Source organism: Acanthopagrus latus, chromosome 11, assembly GCF_904848185.1.
Source record: "Acanthopagrus latus isolate v.2019 chromosome 11, fAcaLat1.1, whole genome shotgun sequence".
Classification (NCBI taxonomy): domain Eukaryota; kingdom Metazoa; phylum Chordata; class Actinopteri; order Spariformes; family Sparidae; genus Acanthopagrus; species Acanthopagrus latus.
In genome coordinates, this window is record NC_051049.1 from 21,746,259 (window position 1) to 21,759,304 (window position 13,046).

General features: G+C 43.1%; 1 protein-coding gene across 3 annotated transcripts in view; it reads left to right on the forward strand.

The window, feature by feature from the left end:
* Positions 1 to 13,046, forward strand: part of dennd1b (DENN/MADD domain containing 1B) — a 107,329-nt gene that overhangs the window by 54,993 nt on the left and 39,290 nt on the right. For all 3 annotated transcript variants that reach the window (XM_037114746.1, XM_037114745.1, XM_037114747.1), the window contains 3 exons: positions 2,211 to 2,264; positions 2,795 to 2,905; positions 10,959 to 11,059. In XM_037114746.1, the coding sequence (XP_036970641.1) occupies positions 2,211 to 2,264; positions 2,795 to 2,905; positions 10,959 to 11,059 (266 nt within the window). The remainder of the gene's footprint in view (positions 1 to 2,210; positions 2,265 to 2,794; positions 2,906 to 10,958; positions 11,060 to 13,046) is intronic.

Below are 13,046 nucleotides of genomic sequence, written 5' to 3' on the forward strand. Positions count from 1 at the left end.
TTATCAGGTATCAGATTTTTACCATCGATTGACTTAGTCCTACTAGTGCCACTGAAAAAAACCCCTACTTTTTTCTTTAATTGAGCATGTTAAAAAACAAATTCAGGAAAGAGCACCAGAGGTAAACACAAGTCAGGTTTACTGTGGGGGTTTAACTTCAGTGTGTAAATCATCTAACTTCTTTTATATTATATTTATTTTTATAAGCTTTAAATGGCTATTCAGTGTATTCATGTTTTCTAAAGTTGACAGCTAACCACTAATACTAGCGAGCTGTCCACCCATCTTGTGTGGTTCTTTGTGTGTAATGATTTTGTAGCAGTTTGAGTATTTGTAGCAGTTCTTGTCTCACGGGAAACTAACCTAGCACTGGTTCTCAGCAAAAGTACAGCAACAAACTAACCAGCAGTGTTTCCTTGAAGAGAAAACAAAAATGTGATTCAGTGCATCAGAATTTTTACTTATAATTCGTAATTTCATCAGAATAGGCACATTTAAACATTAAATATTACTTCACTGTTTCCTTTTTACACATCCTTCCAGGGCATGAAAGCCACATGGTTTTGCTTCATAATTATTTTCACATTTTGCGCACTTGATAAAAAATGCACTGCAAATAAATGTCCCAGTGTGAACCATAAACTAAATCTAAGTTTTTACTTGCTGTCATTGCTTTGTCTTTATCAATGCAGTCTGTTCATTTTTATTTGCTGAAATACTGTCACTAATTAGTATCAGTCATTTTACTGGTGGTAATGGAACACTTAGCTGTTGATCACAATTTCCAACTGCTGAATGAATTTAACATTTAGGTACATTTAGTGGCGGTGTCAGAGCAGTAGTGACCAGCAGCACTTCGTATGCTTAAATATATTTGTGATTGAACATTGTTGTTACAGGAAAGTGTTGAATCAGTGGTTGGGGTCAACCCAACATTGTTGAAAATGACACAGAATCAATTCAAATCATTTGTCACAAAAAAACCTAATTGTCTTGATGCTGCTTGAAACATGAAGGTGAATTTTTTTCTAACATTGTTGTAGATTTTTTTTTATAGTCCATATTTATCCTCTCTGGCTGTGACGGGCTTTTTCTCTCCTCTCGTTTTCCTATGTCTCTACAATCAGAGACATGTTTTCAGTTGCGGTGGCAATACTTTGGCTTGGGTGGCTGATTTTTAAATGATCCTTATGTTTGCCATATCTTAAACATTTTGTTTGTCATTGTAATGTACTACTGTTAAGGTTTCTTTTATTTTATTCAGCAGGCCTTTTTAATCTTTGGATTATTTCCTCCTGTGTGGATTGTTTCCTAATCAAACTTAAGGTCTTGACTGTAATGGTGTTTTGCTTTGTTCAGGTATTGGGTGTCCTTTGTTCTGCCACAGAGGCCGCAAATTGAATACACAAGTATTAGAGGCAACACAGACCTGACATTACTTAGATGACTTTCAGTACAGGTAAAAAAAGTAATAGTAGTCACATGACTGAACATTGTGAAGTCACAGAATACTAGACAAACTTTATTATTTTATTTTAATTTCACATTAAATAACGTGAGAGAATCTGCTGTGGCAGTAAAGACCTGCAACAGATGGTTGAGTGAAGGCCTGGAGAAACGCAGGTGCACCAAGGATAGTGTGTGTGTGTGTGTGTGTGTGTGTGTGTGTGTGTGTGTGTGTGTGTGTGTGTGTGTGACAGTAGTGTGTTTCAATTGGTGGTTTGTCTACCTGTCTCGAAACAGCACCTCTCTCAGGCCCCTTTGATCTGAACACTGAACCTGCCCTGCTCTCCCAAAGTGAGACAGGCAGCCGTGTGATCCTTTAAACAACCTGTGTGAGTGTGTCTGTGCGGATGCACACGTGCACTCATGTGCACGTATGCTTTTCTCTGTGTGTTGATGCTCCGCAGGCCTATTTAATGCTTAAATAAAGACTCAGTTTTCCACCGGAGACATCACCCCAGTCTGTCTCTTTGGGGAGCAGAGCTGCTACTGAGCTTTCTCTGTTCTGTAGGCCTGATAAAAGCATTGCCACAGTTCAGACACCAGCTCAGCAATTCATATAGACAGAGCTGAAGATAAGCCATAAATCATAGAACAAAGTGAACGGCCTTCAACCCCCCTCTTCCCCTCATTCTCTTCCCTGTGAGTGGTATGCTTCACTTGTGACCTTCTCTCTTCTTTCTCCTGAATGTTTGTGTTTTGTGCAGCACTCCTACTTCATCGCCCCGGATATCAATGGACTGCCAACTATCCCTGAGAGCGTGAGTACTCATGGAAAAAGAAAAGAAGGGAGACAGAAGGAGATAAAGAGAGATCCCTCTCCTCTCGAAACATGTCTGCCTCTAATCGCTTTTAATCAGATACACTTGTCACCTTTTGAAATTATTGCATCATCCCCTTGTTTTAGTTTTATCTCCTGTGGTGCTTGTACTTTTAATGTCGAAGTTCAGTGATGCACACATGTTCTTTGTTGATTTGTATTGAAAGTGAGCTTAAGTCTAGCATCCGAGATGGTTGTGGTAAGTCAAAACGGATGAAAACGGTCATCAATCTGACAAATTAAAACAACGCTGATTGATGCATTATGTATTTTATGGTTTAAATCTGTGTTTCTTACCCATGTATTTGTGTGTAGAGATGGAAGTCCTTTTCTAGCCAGTGCTGTATGTCTGTCTTTACGGCACACTCTGGCACTCTCACAGTCTGTGACATTGACACTTTATTGTAAGCAAGTTGTGCAAGGACAGTTTGTTATGTACCTGCATATCCTTCTGTTCCTGTCTATCTCCAGAGGAACCTGACAGAGTACTTTGTGGCTGTGGACGTCAACAACATGCTCCAGCTCTACGCCAGTATGCTGCACGAACGGCGCATCATCATTACCTCAAGCAAGCTTAGCACTGTGAGTCCATTCTCTCCGAGTCAGTGTCTCGGCTGCAGTCAGTTATCAGCTCTACCTTGTCAGGCAAGTGGGGGAAACATGGGTTAGAAAATACTGCAACCAGTTGAAGGATGAGTTTCCTGAACATTTCGTCAAAGTTGAGGTGAAGCTTAGATGTTAAGCTTTTGTGTATGTTAATGTAGAATTCACGACATGATAATATAAGCAACAGTCAGAGACAGTTCCTGTTTGCTGTTTTTGGTTTCACATCAAATTCAGACACCAATTTGCCCTCTTAAAAAAGTCCATAGCTTAAATATTGGGACTGTTTCCTAGATTGAACATGATTCTCTTCATCAATATTCCAGCAGGATATCAAACCCTAAGTAGTACGATGAGAGTATTTATCTGACATGGCTACGCTACTTGTACAGAGAGAGTTAAACTGATCTCTCTGCATTCCCCCCTCGCCCTTCCACCCCTCTTTGCCCGGGCATCCTGCAGTCAGACAGCCGCACTATTTCCACACTCTGACAGGCTGTGAAATCCACACTAAAGCTGGATTATATTTGACTGTTTGTCTTATAACTGCGGCATATTAATGGCCAGAAAGCTTTAAATTATCCGTTATTGCATGTCCTAACTCTCTCATATAATTCAAAGTCCCCTCTGTCTGTCTGCATAAGGGAGGAAATCTCTCTGTGTCTTTCTGCCCCCCCTTCCTCCCTCTGTTCCTCATTCCATCCTCCCCCCGTTATCTTTGTGGCTGATGAGGCAGAGCCAAATGTTTATGACAGATGAGATGGGAGAGGGAAGTGATGTCATCCCATGTCCCTATCTGTATCTGTGGTGTAGCTGGTCCTGCCTTGGTATCTACAAGTCTGCAGAACGCTGAACAGCCGGAGGGGCCTGTGGTGGTGATGGGTGCTGGAGGGAACGGTACCCAAGGTCCCCCATAGGAGCTATAATCAGGAAGAGCTGTAAAAAATTACCAAGCCCTCTGAGAATTTCACCTGTCTCCCCCTCAGCTCCTCAGACCAGCAGCGCCTCCGCTCGGGGTGTGGGCTGCACACAGTGCTGTGACACAAGAGTTACACGATGTAAATTATCAGACTCAAGGGTGAAGGTGTTTTTCTTTTTTAGCAGGAAAAGGGGGTGATGGTGATTTCTGCCAGTGATTTACAGTTTTCTGCAGCTCGGAGTCTAATCTCGGCTTGTTTTTCTTTAACAAATTTATGCCGACAGGATTTTTTAAGAGCTTCCACGTCAGACCTTTGCCTCTGTAAGCCTTTTATCCTCCGCAATCCTTCATCCAGTCATCTGTCTATCCATCCGTCTTCCTCAGGGAGAGGTGTTTTGGTTTGGTAGCAATGTATGTCAGGCACTGTAGTACAAAGGTATTTTTCACATCTCCGCTGGGATTACTCGCAGGCCTGATGTTATTACTGCTCCTGTGATGCGTTATTTTTTGCCTCTGCGTCGATTGACCTCCAAGTTCAAGTGCGAATGGCTGCCATGATTCTTGAAGCCAGCTATCCGAGTGTATATACACTTAACTGCAAAGAGCCCAGCTCATTATCCAAGCCACTGTCTCATGATCAAATATCTTAAAGGATGGGAAATATACAATTAATGTCAGAGTTTGTCAAAACGTTTGTTTAAGTGAGTGTTAGCAGTCACTGCATGGACAGGTAATATTTCTATAGTCTGCTCACCACAGATAGATGATGCATGAGCCAAGGTATTGTTAGTAACATCGTTAGTACCATCCAGCTGCTTTTCACCACCTCCGCCTGTCCAGCCTCTCAGCCAAGCAAAAAGAAACAGGGAATAGAAAGTGGAAAGAGACACACACACATACAGTACACTACATTTATTCTGCCTGCTCTAGGTGCTGCCTCTGTTAAAGCCCCCGGTGAACCCAGTGTGTCAGTCTGCCAGTACATGGCCGGCGCGTCTCGCAAGCAGCCAACAGCAAAGGAATAAATCATGATCTTACAACAATGCGTCAGTTGACTTATTGCTGTTTCGTGACCGGAGGTGAATGGTACCACTGTTTTAAAAGGCCGTTCGGCGGTGGCGCAGGGGCGGGAGCCAGCCGAGCGTGCAGCCTTGTCATAGGGCCGTATAATAGGGCAGCATCGGCCCTTCCTCTAACTAGTCAGTTGGGAGGACCCCCACCACCAACACCACCATCGCCCCCACCGCCCTCCGTGTCTTTCATCTGCCGAGGCCCCCCAGCTCTCGAGCCCAGCCTCTGCCCTGCCTATCGCCCAAACTCACACAGCCCGGCCCCAGCACCGGCTGACAGCAGCCCTCTCATCAGCCTGTCAGGCCTATGCTAACAAGGAGCTATCCATCCACCATGCCCTAGAGTGCCAGCTGTCTCTCTGTTTCCTGCCTTTTCCTCTGTTGTTCTTCTCCCCTCTTTCCTGGACTTCTCTCTGTCTCCCTACTTTTCTCTCTATCTTAGTTATGCTTCCTCGCTGACATATTATTTTCTGTCCATCTGTCTCTCACTCACCCTGGCTGCACCTCTCTTTCTCCCTGACTCTGTTCCCCCCTGTTCGCGGGTGTCTTAATGCATCCCTCAGTTGTTGGGCATCTGCAGAACATCGGGACATCCTCCCCCCATCCTTCTCCTCCTTTCCCTCAATAGACTCATCTCAGCCCCATGCCATGTGTCTGACTTAACGTGTGTGTCACGCCGCTGTGGCCGTGTATGTGCATATGTGCACGTTGTGGGTGTTGGTGTCTCTTTCACTTGCATCTGTTTGTGTGTCTTCTGCGCTCACAGGTGTTAGTGCCTTATGTCTGATGTCTTTCTGCGAGAGAGCCAGTGACTGTTTGTGCATGTGTGGGAGGCCTGGCGTTAGCTGTTACCTGTGTCGTCCTTTGTGCCCTCTCTCTCTCTCCCCGTGCCACCTACTTGTTTGTGGCACACCTGCGTCGTGCCGGGCCTGACACCGGCGTTTGTCAACAGAGGGAGAAGCAGAGCGCGGGTAATTGGTGCAGGGGAGGGGAGAGGGAAAGGCTAAAACAACGATAAACCAGCAGGGGAAAACGAGGGAGAGGTGGACAGAAGGACAGCAGGAGGAAAAACAGAATGAGAAATGAAGAATTGGGATGAAAATGAGACTGGGAAATGTGAAGAGAGGATTGAATTTGGAGATTGTGTAGGGACAGGCCTAGTGGAGGGGAAATTCCTGTTCAAGGCTTGTGTGAAGAGGTCAAGAGTGATTCTGTCGATGCCATTCCTCCAGTCAAATTGAATCACATTGCCTCCAGCAGCAGCTATTTGTATCCAACAGCATGTAAGCAGGGGGATTGAGTATTGTTACGTTCGTTCTGTTTAACATGTGAAAATGATGCATGCGGGCCTCCACATGAGCAGTTTCTGCATTTGCTGCCTGATTCTCTTCAACATGTCCGGTAACTCAGGTAAAGAGGAATAGTGTGGGTGGCAACACACTACTTACTGCGGAGCTCAGAGTTGCAAAAGAAGAAGATCTGAAGACTCTAGTGGGTCCAGGTCTTGAAGAAAACATCTCTGTGGAAGGGCTGTGTTGTTGTTCAGGCATGTAGGGCAACAAGCTCATCTGAATGTGATCACGTATGAATATGGAGAGCTGTTTGATGGCTAGTGAACTGTCAGAGGAGCTTGGGTAGCTGCCCACATGAAGTTACCTCATCCAAGGAGGTTAAGTTTTCTGTTTGTTGGTTGTTTTGTTTGTTCACAAAAACTACCAAATGGATTTCCACTAGACTTGGGTGCTGGATGGTTCTCATCTCAGAATAAACCCCATTGAATTTTGGTGCGGATCCAGATAAAGAGACAGGTCCAGGTTTTTTTTCCTCTCTGTCTTCAACAATGTTTTCCGATATTTTAGTTAATTTCTAATAATAATGGATGGATCTTGATTTAAAACAGTCAGGCTTATTTAGGTGGCTGGTATCTACCACTGGGTGCAGATTCTCGATCTGATGATCTTAAATTATGGTTAGTCAGTTATGGATGGTTTGAAATTTAGAGTAGTACAAGGCTAGGTTGAAGATGAATTAGGCTTTAATAAATGAAAGGGGAGTGTTTTGCCTTGGTGGAGATTTGCACTCTACTTGTTACCACTGATTTTTTGTTGACCGTGGGACTATGTGCAATATCTCTATATATTATATTGCATGCAGAAAGATATTAGCTGTGTCCCTATTCCATACTTCATACTGATTCTAAGCAGGTTTTAAGTATGTGGTTTGTTCACTGTGCACAATTAGTTGCGACACAATTAAGTAGATCAAACAAGTGTGTCTACGAAAACCACCGCTTGATTTCTAAGTGTGCTGTTGATGGACATTATTGTCCCACAATGCAATGCACAAAGGAAGCGGAGGCCCTGCTCACAGCTGGAAATTGTTAGAACAAATTGTAGATGGTGGTAAAACATCTTTGTGAACACAGCAGAAAACAAAAGTACTTTTAAATCTCTGAAAAACATTTGATGCCTATTTGTGAGGTTTAATTTGTTGTGACATTCCAGCCTCAGCTTGATTGATATCAATTGCACATGCATTGTTTAATTTCATCTGCATATGAAATGACTGGGTGTTTTTTCAACTAATGCCAAAAACAGTATGCTCTTTTAAGAGGTTTTCTGTGTAATACTTACCGTGTACAACCAGTGTGTCGTATGGAATGGGACACAGCAGTTGAGTCACACTCAGACTACATTATTGACAAAACTGGTGTTTGACCTCTTGAGCTCAGGTTTATTGCTGCTTTCTTCAAAGTTGCAAAGCAGATTATCTTTTGTTATCTCTTTAGTCTTTCTTGTTTTCTTTCCATCTCTTTGTATCTGTCTTTCTCTTTCTGTCTCTGCGTCATTCAGTCCCGTTGAACGTATCTGGGAAAACCAGTGTTAGTGTGGACACTTTCTGTCTCAGCCAACGCGCACCAAGAAAGCTCTCAGGACAGAACCAAAGAACCTTGACTGCTTTTTGAAGCAGGCTGTCGCTGTATAATCGGTTAGCTTCTCTCAGAGGAAGGGGCAACGCACACACACGCATGCACACGCACGCACACACACACACAGTGTGAGAGGCAGGCAGCCCCTCATTACCGGGCAGAGCCCTGGTCCCTGAGGACTGGACCCAGCACCTAATCCTGTATTTGTTCTTGGGGACTGTATCTGTGATTCTCCATTGAATGGAATATTAAGCACCCAGGTCTTTTGTGGAGCGTGTAAGCCATTTGGCTCCACTCATCTATTATTTATCAGCCTGGCAAATATTTTATCAGCCTTAGCCTCTCATGACCCACTCTCATGTGAAGCCCCCCCCCCGCCCTGTAAATGAAAAAAAAAAAAAAAGACTGGTACGATTTCTCTTTTCCCACTTATCTTCCTTTTACTTTTTGCCTCATTCGTTCTAAAACCTGAACAAGGACACGGGGAGTTGTATTTAGCTGAATTAGAGAAGCAAATATGTGAACTATTCCTCTGGAGTTCCCTCCAAGCTGCCTTATCTCAGGCACACTGCCACCATAACCGCTTTGGAGATAGCGAATAAAAGAAAACAGAAATCTAGATTTGCTTTATAAATCATTATCTTAGTTTCAGTAACCCCCCTCCCCTTTCAGCCAACTCCCTTAAGCCAGCCACCAAGCCTGGGAAGAAGAGAAGCAGAGAGAGAGAGAGACTCCTGTTTTCCCTTTCAACCTGAGAGTAAATCATGCCAGTTGGGGGGCTCACCTTGAGGCCTGGTGGAGATAATTGGAGTTGGTTAGCGAGGTGTTCTGTGCCATTACCTCCTGGTACCAGCGAATGGCTGGGGCTTGTCTCGCACTCCCAGAGGAGGAATACACTCTCCTGTTGGCTCTCCACTTAGTGTGTGCGTGTGCGTGTGTGGGACACATGCACATATGTGTGTATGTACAGCCGCAGCCGGATCGCTGACCTCTCTTCATCACAATTTAATGGCCCCTTACCGTCAACGCTTTGGAAAAAGGGAGAAGGGTGCAATGGTTTTGATAGTAGCTCTTCCACCAAGTGCTTCACTTTCACACATTAATATTCATAGCATTGATTTATTTTCAGAATTAACAAAAAAACAAACTGTTTGCCAGGGAATTAATCCTGACAGGAGCGTGGCATTGTTGTGTTTCATTTGAAGACGGCAGGCAGCGGAAATATGCATATGCAGATCCACAGAGCAAGACACCAATTAAATGTTGATTAAGTCCTAACTATTGTGGGACTGTGTGTATGAGAGACTGCGCGGAGACAATAAAAAAAAAAAAAGATCATCGCTTTTTCTTTTTTCTTTTTTTTTTTTTCCAGCCGATATGAAAAATGAATGCAGTTAAAACAAACATGCAGGGAGGGAGGCACATGGACACACGCATACAAACACGCACACGCACTATTTGTTGTAAGCATCTCAGATGTCCGAGCTTGATGTTTGGGTGGATTCAGAGGGTGGGGCCCCTCGTTCTCGCTCTCTGGCAGCGGTGGTTTTTTTTTTTTTTTTTTTTTTTAGCCTGATTTCAAGCTCACCCGCTTTTGGCCGGTCAATTGTGACACTGTGTGTGTCAGTGAGTATGGGGTCTCCTGGTAGTTGCGCGTGTGTGTGTGATAGTGTGTGTCCGCTTCACACATTGACTGTGAAGCTGCAGCAGTATAACAGCGGCTGCTGCTCCGGGGTCCCGGTGGTATTGGCCTAGCCCGCAGTCTCTCTTGGCTAACTCATGTTTCATTCTTTGGCAATTTGCCCTAATGAAGTCCCACAGGAGCCCCTCAGACCTCTGTTCTCTTTCCATATTTAATCATGTTATTTTAATCTGGGGGATGAGCTAACGCCTCTTTCTCCTGCCGTGTCTGTGTGTCTGTGTGGGTGTACGTGTGTGTGTGTGTGTGTGTGTGATGCAGGTCATTACTATAGCTGGGTTTTCATGAGATGGGATGTCAAGGGGGGATGCTGGCTTTAAGACAATGGGAGACAATGACTTTAATTTTATGTGTAATGCTGGTTTGACAATGTAGAGAGCTTTCTTGAAAGGGAACGTCAGCTCTGTGTGTTTGCGTCTCATTATTTGTTTAAAAAAGAAGTTATTTTCTCTTTAATTTCTAGGTCAAAGTAGTTGGGGTAATTTTGATCTTTATGATTACTGTCAGAACTGTTTTGGGCTCCTTTTTTGCTTTTGTGCAGGTCGCAGCACAATTCACACTTTGACATTGAATTGAGAGGCAGTTAATTATCAACACAGAGTTTGTGTTTGCCGCTCATCTTTGTGTTTTACACAGGTTAAAATCTGGACTGTAAATGTGATTTTTTTTTTCTTTTCCCCTGAATGCCATGTGCAGTAGCAGCAGTATAACTGCGAGTGATGACCCACCACAAATGAATCAATGTGGAGGAAACACTGGTTTCATGTTCCCTGTATGTAGAACAAGTCTTGCCTTTCTTCTTGTCAGTCTTTTTAATACTTCTCCTTTCACCTCCTCATCAATCTTCCTCTCCTCTGCTGTGTTTCCGTCATGAGTTTAAGACAAGTGGTTGATCTCCGGTTTTTGGTGTGTTATTCTCTTCCTACAACAATAGCTCTCAGGTCGCGTGTTCATCACAACAGCACTAGACATGTCAGCGCACCATGTTCTTTCTGAGGGCTTTTGTTAGTGAGCAAGATTAAAGGCCAACTCGATGAAATCAAACATACAGTACATTGACACATCAACACAAAGCATCACCACCTTGATCAGACTTTTAAAAACAGGTTATTAATGGGTTATTGTTTGGGAGGGAGCGGAGCTGATGTATTCTCTCGACTTCTTCGAGTTAGCGGTGTAGAAGTGAGTTGAATAAGTTGTTAAAAAAATGTATTAGAGAGAAAAGAAGATGAGCAGTATATTTGGCTCAAATTTATTGTACTATTTTTTTTTAGTTAAAACAGTTAAAACTGAACTCACACAAACCTCCAGCAAAAACAGACGGCTTAGTGAGGTATTTTTGTCTCTTTTTCTTAGTTGTGTGGCCTCAGAAAGTTGTGTTGAGATTGTTATCTCGCTTCTGTCTCTCTCTGTAGTTAACTGCATGTGTCCACGGTGCGGCTGCTCTGCTCTTTCCTATGTACTGGCAGCACATCTTCATCCCCGTGCTGCCCCCGCATCTTCTGGACTACTGCTGGTAAGTCTGACCACCTCTGAAACACACGCATACATACACGAATGCCGTCAGGATCTTCATGATGAATGTTCACACCCCCTCCTTTTCTCTATCTCCTTCCTTCTCTCACTTTTCAGCCACCTTCCGACTCGCACACACCTGACACTTAGCTACATATACACACACCTACCACCGCGCCGTGTGTGCTGAACTTGCACCGAGCTGTGCCACTAAAACCTCGGTGTAGAAGTGCAGACACACGTGTTCACACGTTCTCCTGCCCGTATTCTAGTTCTTCTCACGATTTCTCTCGTGGCGCACCTTCTCCTGTGTGGCCCTTCAACATAATGAACGGCCCGGTTCACCTTGCTCCATATTTCATGGCAGTGCTAACACCACGTTCTCATCATGTTAGCCCTCTCAGGGGTTCATTACCACCCATCCAACGCAAATCCAACAAATCTGAATGGACCTCATTGAAACTGAATGGAGCGCAGAAGTAACGGCTCATCTACAACTCTACATGCGTTCAGGACAACTTCAGATCTGTACATGTATAAAAAATGCAGAGTAGGGAAGTCAGATTATGTAAAAGGAGCTGTTTTTTGTCGAATCAGTGCTGATAGCTCATACAGCACAGCACTTTACCATAAGGGACACATCAGCTTCAAAAAGCTATTCATCACTGACAGTAAAATGTGATTTTCAACACTCTGTGAAGACTCATCATTATCTTATTTAATCACAGGGGTGTCCTCCGTGCACTGATTAGATAACCACATTACATTAGATGCTCTGTGTGCATGTATCTGTTTAGATGTTGATGAAGGTCAGTACTGTATATTCATGAAACGATGAAGACGGCGGGCAAAGTGCAGAGCTACAGGCCTGCTGTTTGTTTTGCTGTTGCTTTAAGTCGATTACAAGCCTGTGGCTTCTGAATCATTCTGGCCTGGAACACGCTGACCCAAAGCTATCCGATTATTGCTGCCTCCGTAAACCTCATCATAAAAATGGTTTCTATTATTTGACTGTTTTCGTTGATTTTATTCATCATGGTGGATGGGAAACATACTCTATGATTCAACTTTTCCTTGCCACTAACTTCCAGCATGAAGATAAATGTCTTATAAAATAAGAATGACATGATAATAACCATGCAAAGCATATTTTTGTGATGTAAAAAGAAAACTTTTCCCACTTACTTGGAGGTGTTTCAAGTCTTTCTACATTTTCTGAGTCCACTACTACTTAGAGGAAAAAACTCCATGTAATGCAAAATAATGTAATGTTATTGCTAATACTATTTTTATCATCACAATATATACAGGTAGCAATAACAGTGGTAGAATTAGCGTTCTCTGTGTTCTCATGTTATGTCTTTCCAGGTGAATTAATGCTCACTGACAGCTGAGTCTGATCATTCGAATTGTACAAAACAACTTTGCTTTACAAGTCAGTAATGGAAAATACAAGCTACTCAGTGATAAAATGAAGAAAATGTTCTCAGTTTTACCCTTTAAACTTTAACATGACTTGTGTTTTAACCACCAGATCAGTTTGCTTGTCGTGTGACACACACCAGTTGATCTAATATCCCTTGATCTGATTGTTTCCCATTATGAGACGCATGATGGTTCTAATAAAAAAAAAAAAAATTCTGATTTTCAGCCTGCGGCCGTGCCCAACGTGTAATATGATGTGGTTAAAGAACAACATGTGAATGATAATTGGTCTTGCTTCCTGATGTTAAGATTATGTTGCACCATGCAAATTAAAATATGCACTTCTGATTAGCTTCGATGCAAATCTCTTGCATTACAGAACCTTTCACAATTTCTTGCTGTTGATAAGATAGATGTTACTTTTAAAACTGCTTTTATCATTTTGGGGTATTTTCGATAGATCTACTGAAAGATCTAAGGTACAGGACAGTCAGCTCATATCTCACCATATCTTGCAATTTTTTTTCAGACCAGCTGTCTAAAAAGTTAAAAGTTCTTGATGC